General features: G+C 46.1%; 1 protein-coding gene across 1 annotated transcript in view; it reads right to left on the bottom strand.

The window, feature by feature from the left end:
- Positions 1-16,481, bottom strand: part of MTOR (mechanistic target of rapamycin kinase) — a 119,342-nt gene extending 102,861 nt beyond the window's left edge. The window contains exons 1-12 of the mRNA XM_081305722.1: positions 16,347-16,481; positions 13,504-13,679; positions 12,877-12,985; positions 11,969-12,201; positions 11,116-11,316; positions 10,247-10,381; positions 6,512-6,787; positions 6,319-6,427; positions 3,303-3,489; positions 2,251-2,379; positions 1,294-1,538; positions 94-309 (exon numbers count right to left, since the gene is read on the bottom strand). Of these exons, the coding sequence (XP_081161848.1) occupies positions 94-309; positions 1,294-1,538; positions 2,251-2,379; positions 3,303-3,489; positions 6,319-6,427; positions 6,512-6,787; positions 10,247-10,381; positions 11,116-11,316; positions 11,969-12,201; positions 12,877-12,985; positions 13,504-13,665 (2,002 nt within the window). The 5' untranslated portion in view covers positions 13,666-13,679; positions 16,347-16,481. The remainder of the gene's footprint in view (positions 1-93; positions 310-1,293; positions 1,539-2,250; positions 2,380-3,302; positions 3,490-6,318; positions 6,428-6,511; positions 6,788-10,246; positions 10,382-11,115; positions 11,317-11,968; positions 12,202-12,876; positions 12,986-13,503; positions 13,680-16,346) is intronic.

The raw sequence follows: 16,481 nt of genomic DNA, 5'->3' as shown, positions 1-16,481 counted from the left end.
GCAGCTCTCCAGAGAGGCCATGTAATAAAACCAGCAACTTCCAACTGCCCCAGCTTTTGAATCTCCCAGACTGCTTTTATCTGTAAACTTTACCAGGATCTGTGATTCCAACCACGAGCAGTTTGCTGAGCACATCTGCCACCACCTGCACAGCAGTCTGGCTGACCACGTGAGCATGGCCACTGACGAGGTGGATGGAGGGCGTGAGCAGGCGGGAGCAGGTGCGGGCAGCTTCCATGCGGATCTCCTTGTGCTCACTGTTCAGGAAATGATCCGCACAGTGGCGGACAAACTGGGTCAGGGAGTGGCCTGGATACAAAAGCAGACAGAAAATAGAGTAAGCACTGCTACTTTGACAGGTAGGTCTGCAATTTGTTAGCTGCACTTTCCATTTTGTGGCGACTCATTTCATGTTGCACAAGGTGTTAATCAATAAGCCTGGCTCAGAACTCTTCCCTGGTTTCCAGTCAGCAGAAAGGCAGGAGAGGTGGAGAAGGAGAGAGAAGGTGCCCCAGCTCTAGTCCTTCCTGTAGTCCTTCCAAAAAATATTCTGACCCAAACTCTTCCACTTCCAGAGGGGGCAAAACCATTTTGATCAAGATTATCTTGTCTATTTAGTTCCTAGATTTGAACATCAAAAAGGGAATAGGCTAGGTTTAAATTCAGCCCATTTTATTCATTAGAAAGAAATTATGGTGGGTGTCAGTGAATGTTACATGGGGGAGCCATGATGGGAAGCCACAGCTGGCCATTAGTCTCAAGACAGGGGACTTAGGTTTTCTATACTCCTTGTCTCCCTATAGCCCTGATAAGTCTTCCCTACATGATCTGAAATTTTGAAAGTATCCCTTTTTCCTCTAAAAATCTCTCTCTCTAGGTATTAATGTGGATTTATCTGCAGCTTTGAATTCCAAACTGAACTACACAGTACAGCATTCTTGGAAATCATACTACCACAGGAACAAACACCTAAAGCCCCTGCTCATACATTTTCAAGCATAAATATTTCAGTTCCGTGGAAGTGGGAAGGTGAGGAGGTAAGGGGTTCCATCTCTGACTTTTCCATTTCTTAAGCATTATTTCCTTGGATCAATCTACCCCCCAACACAGTATGGGATAAAGAAGCAAACAGTAAGTATTAATGGTACATGGACAGATCCTGGGAAGGAGAAGCTGCTACAGAATCAGCAAGTGGAAGACCTTGGCAAAATCCAGGAATGATAGGCAGCTTTATCCCTTTCTCAGATTCCTGGCATCGATCCTTGCCTGGGCAAGAGCCACTGCATTTCTTACCTTCAAACTCAAAGCTTCCAAGGGTTCGGAGGGCAAGAGTGATGCTGCCCACATCACTGGCCTCAGGGAGGGTGGTGAGGCCAGGAGAGGCCAGCTGATGAGCCAGGCCCTTGGGCATGCCCGGGTGCCGGAGGGGTTTGTGCATAAGAACCAGAGATAACATCTTCAGTAGCCCATCCTGAATGTCCTTCTTCAGTTGTGGAATCTGGCGGCTCAGGTCATAGAGCACAGCAGTGAGAGCAGGGCTGAGGGGAAGGAAACCAGTAATAAGGGGTTGGGCACATGACGTTCTATGGTAGAAACAGCCCTTCCTGCCAAGCCAGGGGATCAGGCCCCATCACTGGTTGGTCTCCAAGTAGAAAGGATGTTATAAAATAGAGTAAATGTGCTGAATTCTCTTGGCCTGGTCTTAGATTTCAGAAAAATCTATGGGTTTCTGGTCTTCATCACAGGAGAACTTGTTAAAATAATTCAGCCATCACAGAAGACCAAGTCTCAATAAGCAAATGGGGAAGGAGATTAAGACATCATCCTTATTTTATAGATGAAGAAAAGTAAAGAGAGAGCTTATCCAATTTGCTCAATAACTTAAAACAACAGCTACAAATATTTACTGGGTGGTTCCGATAAGCCAGGTAGGGTGTTAAGAATGGCCATTATGAACTCTATTGACTCAATCCCCACAACCACCCTGCACAATAGTAACTACTACTATATTCATTTTTCAGATGAGAAAACAGAGGCTCAAATAAGTAACTTAATCAAGATTGCTTAGCTAGCTAGTGATTCAACTCTAGTCAAACTAGAATCCAAACTAGCCCGTGTCTAATCTGAGCACTCCTGCTTATCCAAACCAATATGCAACAATCATGCCGTGTCTTTCCAGTGCAGTCCTGACACCATGAGCCAGGCCTCTCGCTAACTAAGGCAGAAAGGGCTCAAGTCTCCAACACCTACCTCAGCCCCACTGCCAGCATGGGCTCCAACAGCTCCTTGATGTCCTGCTGGATACCTGGTCCCATTGCTCGTGCCAGCATGCTGATGCATGTGAACACTGTGGCATCCACCTGCATTGCTTTCTGCCTCCTGCAGAGAAAAAGAGTGGCTAGTTCAGTCACAATGACATTTTGTGATGTCCCACCTCAAAAGCACTTCGTGGCGAGGGCAAGTTATTCAGGCAGGGCCACCACACATGGGTGTGCAGGTTGTTTGCTCACAATTTGAGGGGGCCCATCACATCGTAGTCACTGTGGATTTAAACATTTATGACAACAATCCAGCAGAGGGCATTTAAGCACCTCAAGGAAGGAGCCCCTTATCTACATTCAGAGGCATCATGTGGGTGCTGACCAAGGTACCTATTCAGGAAGCAAACTGTACAGTGTGTTCCCCTTCAGACCAGAGGGCAGGGATAGCCATCATATCGAAAGAAGTTCTTCTCCCTGTGATGAGAAAACTGGGCTTGGGAATGAGTGGAACTTAATAATTCACCAGAACAATCCTTGCCAAAAATAAAGGGAAGAGATACAACCCTATTAACACTGACTCCCCGGCCTTAGCCGAGGGACCATGGCGCTTCAATGTGGTAGGGTGCTGAAAGTTTTGCTAGTATTTTATTCACAGGAGGTTCTTTTAGTGATAAGGAAAAAGATACTGTTTCTCTTCAGTTCTACTCAAGGACTCCTCACTTTAGTTCTTCTATCAAAATAAGACCCCTGAATGCCATGGGCAAAGCCAAGTCAGATAATTTGTAAACAGTAATATAGAAAACAATGTTGGCAAGTAACATTTTCTCAGGATATTCAACTTCTTCAATTATTTACATATATGTCATTTCACTTGGAAAAGGTTAGAATTCCACTAAGAAAGGGCTATTTTTTAATACAATCTGCAATTCCCTGCAGTGAAACGATGCATGGAATGGGCTTAAGCTCTGTGGACCTGGGATAAAGCATCCTTGTTTCCCAACCAAAAAGTGCTGAAGGTAAAATCATCACAGAGATGCTTACTTATGGGCAAAGTCCTTAGGCGGCAGGGCTGCTCGGATGATGTCCAGCACCCGAGGCAAGTAGACTTTAAACTCAGACCTCACAGCCACAGAAAGCAGCCCCAGGGCCTGGAAGGCAGCTGTACGTTCCTTCTCCTTCTTGACACAGCTCAGGACGTGGTTCATGGTATCCTGGAGGTACTGGGTATCTGCGCACAGAAAAGACAAGAGTGGATGGCTCAAGGTCAGAGGTCTACATGTGCAAGTCAGAGTTCCCAGAGAGTACTCAGGTTTAAGAATCAATTAGAAAAAACTGCTGGAAAGATAAGAATTTAGAGGGCGTATCTGAGAGGAAGCTTATGCTTGATAATCAAACCACAAACACATTTTTTAGAAATATTAGAAATAGAAGATGTTTTCCTTTGCGTGTGTGTGCGGGGACTACTGGAGTTTGAACTCAGGGGCACTCAACCACTGAGCCACATCCCCACTCCCTTTTTAAATATCTTATTTAGAGATAGAATCTCACTGAGTTGCTTAGGACCTTGCTAAGTTGGTGAGGCTGGCTTTGAACTCATGATCCTCCTGCCTCAGCCTCCGAAGCTGCTGGGATTATAGGCATGTACCATCATGCCAGCCTTGTTTTTCCTTTTAATTGTAAAGAAAAAAAAGGGGGGGGGGTCTCCAAAACAGTATCACATAATTTCTCCATCTAAACTATTTTATATTATATTGAAATTTAAAAATTATACGCAATATTATTTGCAATTAGCAGGCCATTTCACTCAGCTTTGGCCTGGAAATCCTTTGCTATTACTTAGCAATTTTGCTACAATCATATGTAATAGAATAAGTTTTAGTTTACATTTTGAAAAGTCATGTGTGTTTTCATTAAGTTTATAAAAAACTGAAGTTTAAAATTTCATAAAGTTTACATGCAAAGGTATGTGATTCTTGGGTAAGTGAAGCTGAAGTGCCGTGTCCCCTCTGAAGGCTAAAATTTCTGGTTCTTGCCTCTCTTCTGTTTCTCTCCCACTGAGGCTGACCCTGACTGTGGGCACCAAGTGCACACATGACGGCAGACAAGGCAAGACCACATATCCACCAAGAAGGCAAAGGGACCAAGGGCTGCCAGAATCACCTTCAGTCAGCGCACCAGGCTCTCACACTGCATGGACATGTCACGCATTTCCTCTAAAAAGAAACATATTCTCTCACAGCTACTGTGGTCTAATATCAAGGACACATGCTAAAGGTTCAAAACAGAAGAAGAAGCTGACAGAGCCCTCAAATCAGAAACAAAACAATGTGGAAACTGTCCCTTTACATACAGGGGCAGCATTTTAACAGGAAATGAGCTTAAATTAAGAGTATAATTTCCTTTTCCAGATGCAGCACCCTAAGAGATTAGGTGTCTGACATTGAAGAGATTCCAACCTGATCTTAAGGTGAGTACTTTTATAGTTCTGAAGCTTTTACCATCAGAGAGTTCAAGCAATGACTTCTCAACTGTAAGTTTTAAACAGGTGGCACTTACGCAATGAGGAATGCCCGGACTGAATTTCACTGACATATTTTGGGTATTATTTAATAAAACAACAAACCCACATCAAAAGAATAAACCAGAGGCCCTATGAGTCTTTGAATTCTGCTGCTAGGCAATCTTTTGAACATACCAGGATAACTGATTCTACAACATGCCAGACTTTGATCAAATTTGGCCTAGTTATTAGTTTCTTCTAAAGTAGACTCTGAACCCAAGATCACTTAAAACTCTACTGAGCAGGAGTGTGTCTGATCATTAAGAAAGAGAAGAACTTCTGGATGCAGATGTCAGGTGGGAAGAACAGAAAACACTGGTGATTTTCATTTTATCACTTCTCTGGTTCAGTGATTTTTATGTGACTGTTTCATCGTGATCTAACATGTTCTACTTACACAGCCTGTATAATACCTTGGTAGCTAGACTTTTCCTACAGTTTCATTTGGGTTGGGCAGCATATAAGTCTATGCTGGGACAGAGAGGCTGAGGATCAGGTGGCCTTCCCCTGGTCCTGAATGCTTACTAAGCATAGGCAACATGAACCATGGTGAAGTGCAAAGATGTCTGAGCTGGACTCACACTCACTAAGTCCCTAGGAAGTAAGGCAAGGCACTGGAGTGTTATTATCTGTGCACTTCTACCATCTTTCCAAAATGGACTAGAAGTAGCTCAAGGAGGCAGTAATTAATATAATAATGGCTTCCATTATTGGAGCTTGTTCTGCCAGGCACTATAGTAGGTGCTCAGACACTCATGCTGTTTATCTTGGGAGGCAAGGATTGTTATTCGAATTTTATAAGCCAGGGAGTGGAGGCCCAGGAAGTTGAAATAAACTGTCCAAAAGCTCACAGTTAAGGCTAAGGCAGAATCCACCCAGGTCTAAGGCTAAAGCCTATGTATTGCTAAGGGATATAATGGAAAAGGAACGTAACATTTCCAGCTGCAGCGATTCAGGAAGGCCTCCCATAGGAGCCAGTATCTGAGCTGGGCCAGAAGTCATAGCCAGGAATCCACAGTGCCCACTGAGGGACAGTCAGGATCATGGACACCCACAGCCTATGGCCTGTGGAACCTGCCTTTGAAACATCTAGTCCTTTTTTTCTGAGAGTAGTGAGGCAGCTCAATGACCACCTTGGAGGCATAAGCAGGAAGGTAACCAAGCCCCTTCTTGCCTCATAGACATGCTGCTACTGCATGGTATTACCTGAAACTGCCCTTCTTTTGGTTTCCTTTAAGTCAGTTCAGGGACTTGTTGGCTTCCACATGTGGGAACTTGCCTAGCCCTAGAGCTGCCTCTCTGCCTATACATTCTGACTATTCCTGTATCTGCTGCCTCAGACATTACCAGAAAACTGGACATGAAGCAAAGATACCAGACACTAGCCCCTGCACTGGCGTTGTTTCCAGTGAGAAGCAGACTTAACACTTGGGAATCACCACTCCTCTGTTTGCTTTTCCTGAGATGGGCAATGATGTCTTCCACGGACAGCCTCACCTGTGAAGGCAGAAGGTCGGAATGCGGCCAAGCGGGGCAACAAGTTAAGGATTGTCATTTGGATCAGCGAGTTCTTGCTATTCCTGCATTTCAGCACCCACTGGCACACCTGAGAGAGGAAGCATAAGGGGTTGGCAGAGGAAAGTGAGGCATGGAGTTGAGAAGAAGAGGGAGAGGACCTCTCACCACTTACCTGATCGAACTTCTCCTCCATCAAGTCTCTGCAGCACCGACTCTCCACCAGGGTGGACTTAGCGGGGCTGGGGGAAGCCCCAAATCCCATGAGGCCTTGGTGAGAGCTGTACCCCAGCAGCCCCACCAAGGCATTTGACTGCTGGGGCTGTACAACCTGGAAGCTAGTGAAGGGGGTAATGTGGCGAGGCTTTGTCCCGAAGCCCAGGAGGTCCTTGCAGTACTTATCATGCACCAGCTGCTGCTGTGTGATTTCTTCCATCTCTTCTCTTAGACGCTACACACAGGGGGAAAAAAATCACCTTTATCTGTGAGTGGTATTCAACCTGGGCACCGTGCTATCTACAGGGTAACACATTTACCCAATTCTGAAATGTAACTCCAAAGCAGAGGGTGGACACCCTTCATCTTTAGGATTATGACTTCCTCCACAACTTTGCAGAGGACCAATTTTGTTCAATTTTAGGTGAAAGAGCAGAACTTATTGAACACCAAAGAAGCCATAGGGGACCAGCTGCCCAGGGCTCTTACTCCAAGGGTTCCCTGCCCGTTTTGGGAAGGCTGCTTAGCTGTGATTATGGACCTAAGATCACAGCAAAGATCCCCCTGCAAAGGTGATGGGCAGCTCATATTAGCACCCTGCTAAGGATGTTCTGGTCTCTTTCTCCTCCCCAGAAACCTAGGTGTAAACTCAGGCTAGTAGCTGTCATGGAATCCTGGTCCACAGGAGGTATGGAAAAACTGACTAGTGAAGCTGAGTTAGTTGCTTAACAACTCACCCTCCAACTGCTCAAACTGACGAAAATATGAAAAGGTTTTCTAAGCTTCCAAACTTTTCCAAACATATGTGCATTGTTCAGATATCCTGTCCACTGTTCTTATCAAGGTCACCAATGACTCTTATGCTGCTAAATCTAATGGCCACTTCTCAGTCTTTATCTCATGTGACTTATTTGTAGCATTTGATTCAATGTTATTTCCTCCTCCTCCTCCAGACCCCCTTTTCACTTGGCTTCCTGGACCCCAAACTCTCTGTGCTCTCCACTTTCTCTGGCTGCTTCTTTTCAAACTACCTTGGGTCTTTATCTACTGATCTCAAGTTCACAGACCCCATGTTCTCCAACTGTGCTAGTTCCTCTGTGCTTCCCATCCAGCCTCATGACTTGAAGTGGCATCTGCATGCTGACAATTCCCAAACGGCTTCTCCTGCCCACATCCCTCTCTAAAACTACTGGATATCTCACTCAGATGCTCAAGGCACCTCAAACTTAACATGCTGAAAAACAAACTCCTGACTTTCCCTCCCAACTTGATTCCCCTATCACAGTCTTCCTGTCTCAGATACAGCAACTCCCTCCTTCAAGGTGCTCAAGCCAAACACTATGATTTTCTTCTTTCTCCATTCACCACCTATGTATATCAGCTGCTTCTCGCACTTCTATACTTCCCACTGTGGTCTGAGTTGCAAAAACACCCTATTAATATTGCTGCAGTTCCCTCTTAACTGGATGCCTGGCTTTAGCCCTTGACCTTGGCCCTACAACAATCCATTCTCAACACAGTGGCCAAGGGATTCTGTGGATACATGAGTTAAATATCATTCCACTGCTCAAAATCCCCAGTAGCTTCCCACTGCATACAAAGTCCATTCAGTGGCCACCTAAGACCCTACGTGATCTGCGCCCACCCTGCCCCAGCTGTTCCTCTGACCCCATCTCCCAGCACCTCTCTCCTACTGGGTCTGATCAGCCCTAGGGCATTTGCTGCTCCCACATGCTCTAGCACGCTCCTGCCTGGGGCCTTTGTACCAATTGACTCAGTCCCCTGGAACGCTCTTCCCCTGACTCTGGAGTGGCTTTCTGCTTATCGTCTTCGTGACTGTGCTCAAAAACCCATCTGAGCATTCTTTATTCCCCTTCTCTCCCTCCTGGTCTCCATAGCGCTCACTACCGTGTCACTTATCACAATATATTTTTATTTATTTGGTTACTCTGTCTTCCTCTGCTAGAAATGTAATGTATTGTTCACTGCTACATTGTTCTGGCTCTTAGGGCATAATGTTGCTGGCATGCATTAGGTGCTCACTTAGTATATGTTAAATGTGTGAACAAATCATGAAATTAGAACCTTTATGTTTGCGTATTACTTTATAATTAAACACCTTCACAAGAGCTATTTCACTTACGTCTGACAACAACCTTGTGTGTTAGGTGCTATCGTCCTCTTATACTGAGAGGAAACAAAGATTAGAAATGCCTGAACTACAGTGGAAAGCACCATGTTGAACTTGAGTGGGGAAATCTAGTCCTGCTATTTGTAGAATGCCCTCTACATATCAGGTGCTGTGTTGGGCACTTCACATGTCATCAGAAACCTCATAGGAGTCCCACGGGAAGGTATGAGCCCCTGTCAAAAATGAGGAGATTGAGAGCCAGGATTGCAAGTTTGAGGCCACTTGGCAAGACTCTGTCTCAAAGTAAGAAAATAAATAGGGCTGGGAATGTAGCTCAGTGGTAGAGCCCTCTGGATACCATTCCCAAGACCCCCCCCCCGCCCACACACACACACACACACACAAAAGGAAGGAAAATAAGGCTAAAGGAGTATAGTAACTTGCTGGGTCACACAGTCTACAGAGGAGTGCGGATGTGACAGACACATCCTATTGTTGTGTGGGCTGCCCCCATACCCAAGACAAAGCTATTTTTAAATAATAATTATGTCTATTAAAGCAGGAAGCCCTTGGGTAAAATTCCAGCAGATACTCACAGGAAGTCTCAACATGGAACTCCACCTCCCAAATATATCCTGAATCCCACCTTCTCAGTATCTGCACCACCACCCCTAGTTGGAGCCACCAATGTAGCTTGCCCAGACTACTGTTATAGCTTCCTACAGCAGCTGAGAATGTGAACTCCAACCACAAAAAACCTAACTGACCAAGGACCCTGAGCTGCTGTTCTAAGATCCATCCCTAAGACTGTGCCTAGCCACACTTCCCCAGGCAGCTCCCAGGCAAGACACAGCAGGGGTGCTAGGGCAGGCCTGGTCCTGGGTGCCACAGGCCTGCTCTGAAGACTCCCTAATGGTTTCTCACGGTAGACTGAATTTCTATTCCCTTTCTTGTTCACTCATCAGGAACGTGTTGGTTTTTTTCCCCTCAGAGGCCATTTCCCTAGTAAGATCCTTGTACTTTAAAACCCATCTCCTCAACCCAACACACCTCACTCCTGCTTTCTCATCCCTCCCTCTCCACACGCTTGTTCCCACAGACAGTGGTTATTAGAAATGCATGACACCACGTAACTTCTCTGTGTGACAACTCCAATATGCAACCCCCCCACACAGGGGAGAATAAAAGCCAAGTTCACCAGGAATGAAGAGGCCTATTAATTGGGTCTTGCTTCCTGTCGGCCTCTGCCTCCCTCCTTTCCCCTTGTTCACGAAGTACTAGCCACACTTCTTTCTGTTTCACTTATGTGTGGAACTCAGCTGCTGCCTGGAACACAGTCCCTCAGCCAGCTACAAGGTGGCTCATCTGTGCATGGTACACTTGAACGGCACCACTGCAGGGGGCCCTTCCTGATCTTCACTTAGTCCATTCCCTGCTATTTTCTATCCTATTTGTTTTGTTCCATAGGAGTTGTTGCTATCTGAAATTATCTTGTTTACTGTTTCTCCAGATTCTTGCTCCCAGAGGGCACGTGAGAGCCTGGACCCCCGTGCTGCTTCTCACCTCTCCCTCCATGCTGCTGATTCGGACGAGCTCATTGAGGATCAGTAAGGCGCCATGGATCCGATCATCCCGATTCATGCCCTTCTCTTTGGCCAACGTCTCATCAAACCCCTTCTCTGCTTCTTCAAACGTGTGCTATATAGCAAGACAGAATGCCTTGATTAACCCAGTGTCCAAAATTAGAAAGAATACAGACCCAGCCCAACTATACCAGGATTCGGAGGTATAAAGGTGACTGTCTAGTGCCTTGTGCCAGAATCGACCATACTGACTTATTGAGGTCTCTTTAATTTAGCTTCAACCCTCACAAGTCCTCAAGGCAGATACCACTGTCAACCCTATTTACTAGCTAAACAAACAAAAAAACCCCACAGGATTAAAGGAATTAAGTAGTTTGTCCAAGGTCACACAGCAAAGTCAAGAATGAAACCCAGGTCTCCTGGTGTGTCCAAAGCTCCTTCTGGCACACTTGCCTCACCAGTCAGTTCTCTTGCAACAGCCATCAGCATAGGACACCTTCTAAATTAGTATAGCCACATTTCATGAATTCTGAGACACTTATTTCTCCATATTCTAACATCTCTGAAATGAGATATCTTTTAATTTTGACAAGAAGGCACTGAATCAGTTTATTTGGCAATTTTCATTCTTCATGATGCATAAAATAATACTGTGGCTATTAGCAGATCTGTGCTTTAATGCAATGCAATAATAAAGTAACTACTCATGCCTACTAAGCATAAAAAACTATGGAAGGCCAAGACTGATGTGATATTTGCTGTGGCCAGGGACTGTTGCTGCTCTTTAGGCCAGGGGATTTGCCAGGTAAATGTGCTTTGGTAGTGGCTGGAAGGGCACCATCTCCTCACCCGGTACCACTGTGGTTTCTGCATCTCCTTTGGCTCCCGCTGGGTGGTGAGAATCAGACAGGCACGAAGAGCCGCAACTGCTCCCTCACGGATGGCCTGCTTGGGGTCCCACACAGCCACAAAAATGTTATCAAAGAAGGGTTGCACTTGTTGGAAGAAGAAGGTGGGGACGCTGATGGCCAGCTCACGGAGAACCAGGACCTGGCAGAGAAGGGCAAACTGAGAACTCTCATTTGTATCAGGAGTTTTATTTTCTTGGGACAGTCTCCTGTCACTGTAGGGCCTCTACACCCAAGGAAAAGAGAAGCTTTACCCTTCTAGCCAGGAACCTCGGGCCATAGGAGGCAAAATGAAACTGATCAAAGACCTCAGTGTTGACTCCCCTGGGCTACTTACAAACACAGAATGCTGGTAACAATCAGAAGTAAGTTCTGCAAGGACAAATTTGTTTCATGCTTTCTGTACCACTACACTGACAGCCTAGAACCATGCCTGAACACAGCACATTCAATAAATAAGTACTGAGTGAATAAACCTGTTGAATGTTCATTTCATTTCAAATGTTATTATTCATTTCACAGAGGAAGAAACTAAAGGTCAGAGGTTGTCAAGTTGGAGCTCTTAAGTGGCAAAGCCAACAATCAAACCAGGGTGCATATTCATCTTCTCTTCACATAGTACTGCCGCCTAAAGGGGGAGCCACCTGGAAAGCATCTGAGTGACCTTCTGATCCCACCATACCCCCTACTAGATCCTCTCAAAGACATACTTGATCCCAGCTCACAGGAAGGGACAATTCTCGGGAGGAAACAAGGGTCCAATACAACATCACCACTCCTCAGCAAGCACTCACAGCTGCATGTCTCCGGCCCTCATTGCGATCAGCGCCCAGCCATTCCAGGGCTCGCTTCACCTCAAACTCCACATACTCAGCAGTAAAAGTATCCCCTGCCATGGCAAGGCGGCCAATGGCCTTGGATGCCATTTCCATGACAACTGGGTCATTGGAGGGGAGGAGGTTCCGAAGATAGTTGGCAAATCTACCAATTCGGGTGGCATTCCCGCCTTCTACTCCTATGAGGCTGGCTGGAAAAAAGAGGACGGCAAAAGGTGATGATGGTATACATGATGGCCAGGAATGTATGTGGCTCTGAACTGGAGGATGAAAGAGACACCCTTCATTTACTCTGAGTAACTTTCTAGATAGTCAAGATGCAGATTTTCATTTTAACCAACAGATTTGATATCCATGCCAGAAACTTAAAGTAAAATGATCTCATTTTAGTATACATAATTATTTTCCCAAGAAAAAAGGGAAAACAAACTGAGACTGAATAACTCCTCAGAGGATTAAAGACCAATTCTTGGGAGTTGAAAGTGACCTGCCTTTAATTAACTGTACCTGATTCCACTTTTCATTTGGGAATCCCACTATGTCAAATCATGCTCTACTGAAGCAGCAAGGCATGCAAAGGGTACGCTGGGGCATGGAAAGGCAGCTAGTTCTAGGCTCATCTCTGGCAAACTGGCTGGTCCTAGAAAAGTCACTAATGGTTCTGCGACAGTTTCCACATCTAAAAATACTTGTTTTGCCTTCATCCCAGGTCTGCTGCTAGAATTAATGCCCACATAAGTGCACTAAAAGAGGTTCCTTAAAATTCTTTAAATAAAGATAAAACAAAGCCTCTAGTAGATATTGGATGTAGTGGACAAGAAGGTGAGTGGCTCTTTATTCCTAATTGTAGTAGTGAGTGTTCTTACCAATGGCCAAGATGCCACCTTTCCTCTCATTGGCATCTGAGCTGGAAACCAATTCAAAGATGTGATGGTTCAGCTGATCATAGAAGCGTGTAGACTCCTCTTGACTCATCTGCAAAGGAAGATGAACAATCTCTAATGTTTCTCTGATGGTGATGGTGGTGGCAGGCTGGCATTTCAAGATAAGGAACTGAGAGGCACCAGGCATAGTTCAAACCAAAGACAAAGCAACTATCCCTTTCCATAGTTTTAAAGTGTAGAGCAATCAAACTCATGATTTATCTGTTTATGTGACAACTGCATACTGAAGCTCTACTCTTGTACCAGGTACAAGAATGAACAGGACTCCAAGTCTCTGACCTCAAGTCTGTCCTCTATTTAGAAAGCCCCATGTGATCAACTTTGCAAACCATCCCAATCACTGTTATCAAAAGGAAAGAACAGAGGGACTGGCATGCACTGGGGAGGAAGGAAAGAGAAACAACTGAATCTATGCTAACTCCTGAACTGTGACCACAGACATGAACCACCACAGAAATGTACAACCACCACAGGGAATCTGCACACTCTCTGCATGGGAGAGGCAGCAGGTCTCCCCAAACAAAATCCTTACTTAGAATCTCCACCAACCTCTCGAAGCTCCATGGTGACATAGTGCTGGAGCTCCTTGGCAGCCTTGGCCCTGGTCTCCTCATTCCGGCTCTTGAGGCCACTGGCAAACTGCTGCAGAACGCTCACATTGCTAGATGTGGTGGTGGCTGTGGTGGCGGCAGCAGGCCCGGTTCCCAGCATCTTGCCTGAGGTTCCTTGGGAAGAAGCTTCCTTCAATATTCCAGATAAATGACTGCAATAAATTCATTCACAGCCCTAGTGCCTTGAGATCACCACTCATCTCATGTCAGTTGGGGTCTCTACAAAGGTTGGGAGATCTCACCAAGAAACTCAGAAAGCCTACATTCAACAATTGGTGTTTTAAAGTAGCACTGCACTGGAGAGGATGAGACTGTGGGCTGCAGAGTTAGACTGCCTGGGTTTGAAGTCCATTCCAAAGTCATACCTTGAGGAAGGTACTTAAAATTCCTGTTTCCTCACCTAAAACAAGTGAATCATAGTACCTAACTGACAGCTTGAGGTGAGGATTCGATAAGTTAATACATGTTAAAAAGGTTTTCAAGCAGTGCTGGGCACATGGAAAGTTCTTAATCATCATCAGTTATCAATTATTGTAGCTATGTACATGGTATAGTGCCAAGTATCAGAGGAAGGGAGGTAGGGAAAGAATAAAAACTGCCCCTTTCCTCTAAAAAGAGCTAAATAGAGGGGGAGACAACTCTTATTCTATACCAGCACTGTCCGGAAGAAACAGGATATAAACCACAAACATAATTTTAAATTTGCTAGTAGCTCTATTTGAAAAGGCCAAAAAGAGGTGAAATTAATCTATCTATCCATGTTTTTTTTTTTTTTTTAAATTCCCCCTACACTGGGGTTTGAACCCAGGGGTGCTCTACCACTGAGCTACAAACCGTTTTATTTTGAAAAAGGGTCTCTCGATTTGGGTTACATTTCAAGTGTTCTCTAGCCATGTGAGACTGCTGGTTATGCAGTGGCCAGCACAGTTCTATATAATACTAGTACAGTCAGAGCTGGAGTATGTCCAGTGGTAGAGTGCTTGCCTATCAAATGCAAGGCCAGTAAGGCCCAAGAACTGGTGGGGGGGGGGCGGACACAACAACACATGAAGTGCTCAATGCTCCATGTGGTGGCACACACCTGTAATCCTGGCTACTCAGGAGGTTGAGGCAGGAGGATTGCAAGTGGAAGTCAGTTTGCACAACTTAGTGAGACACTGTCTAAAAATAAAATTTAAAAGGCTGTGGATGTAGCTGAGTGGTAGAATGCTTGCCTAGAGTGCACAAGGGTCTGAGGTCAATTCCCAGTACCACAAAAAACACCAACGAAACCACCAGAATTACAATATAGTCTGCTGGCCACATCCATGGGTTCTACCTCTGGGGATCCAACCAACAGAAAATCTTCAGGAAAAACCCTCTACTGAACGTATAGGACTTTGTTTCTTGCCACTATTCACTAAACAATACAGTATAACAACTATTTATACAGCATTTACATTGTATTAAATATTATAAGTAATCTAGAGAGGATTTAAAGTATACAAGAAATACAAAAAGGCAGTGTGTAGATTATATTCAAGAACTATGCCATTCTATATGAGGGACCTGGACATCTCAAGATTTTGGTATTTTAGTTGTGTGTGGGGAGGGGGGTCCTGAAACTAATCCCCTACAGATTATAATGGATGACCCTACTTCACATTAATTCTTAAGATCATTCATTCCTCAATTATGTACTATTCCTTCCCTTGATGAGCTTACAATCTAGGGGAAATAAAAATAGACAACCACAATAAAGTGGCCATAAAGGGGCTCAGCCCTGACTGCTATCAGAGTAACACAGACCTATCTCAGGTATGCCTGGATTATGAGAAAATCCGTTTCTCTCTCTCTCTCTCTTTTTTTTTTTTTTTTTGTGCACTGGGGGTTGAATCCATGGGCATTTACCACTGATCTACATCCCCAGACTTCTTGAGACTGTTTCATTAAGTTGCCCAGGCTGGCCTGGATCTTGCGATTCTCTGGCCTCAGCCTCTCCAGTAGCTAAGAATACAAGTGTGTTCCACCATGCGGGTCACAAAATTCTCATTCTTGAATCAATCTGTGAGGCACAGTAGAAAACCAAGAATAACTGGTGAACACTTTTCAAATACTACAATGCTGAGAAAAACACCGTAGAAAAACCCGCCTCCTCTTAGGGTAGAGGAAACCTAAGGATCCCGGGTAGTGTGTGTGTGTGTACAAGGAAGGAAGCCGACAAGGAATTTCTCTTCCCAGGAAAGATACAGTGTGTCTTTTTAGGGTCCCAGGCCCCCAGGCCTTTGCTCCGGGCTGAACTCAGTGCAAGTACTCCAAGTCCAACGCCCCAGGGTTCCTGGTACTCCAGGGCTTAAGGGAGTTCCCGTTGGAAGGCTGACGCCGAGGACGGCCCCAGGAAGGCACCCAGCTCAGCCCGGGAGGCGTGCGCGGCGCTGCAGTGAGGCCGGCGCCCCTGAGGCGGGGTCCACCCTTCGCGGGCGGCTCAGAGGAACCGGTGATTGCGACCGGGAAGGAGACCCCAAGGCGCCGTGGCGGGGCCGGAGCTCACTGATGGCCGGCCTTCTCGGCGCCTGGCACGCACGGCGGGCTGAAGGGTCTGGGGTCTCCTGGGGGACCCGGGGGGACGGGCACCGCCTCGCGGGGTGGGGGTCAGGTGGCGTCCCAGTCGTGGGGCCGGTACTGAGGCGACTCCACGTTCCAGACGCGCGGCTTCCCCGGACTCCCCCCCACGGACCAGGCTGGCGGTGAGTCTGGACATTCCGCCGCCTCGTAGGGGTCGGTGCCAGGCCCCAGACTCACCGCCCGGCTTCGGCCAAGGGCCCAGCTGCAGCCGCCAGCGCCCGTACCGCCGCCTCAGGCCCCCGGCCCCACCACCCGCCTTCCCCGCTGTCCTCTACGCCGGGAGGGAGAGAGGGCGGCCTTCCAGCCCTAAAG

The sequence above is a fragment of the Spermophilus citellus genome (assembly GCF_964194105.1).
Source record: "Spermophilus citellus genome assembly, chromosome: 9".
In the NCBI taxonomy this organism is placed as follows: Eukaryota; Metazoa; Chordata; class Mammalia; order Rodentia; family Sciuridae; genus Spermophilus; species Spermophilus citellus.
Note: the sequence above shows the minus strand (reverse complement) of the source record. Positions and strands in the feature narration are given on the sequence as shown.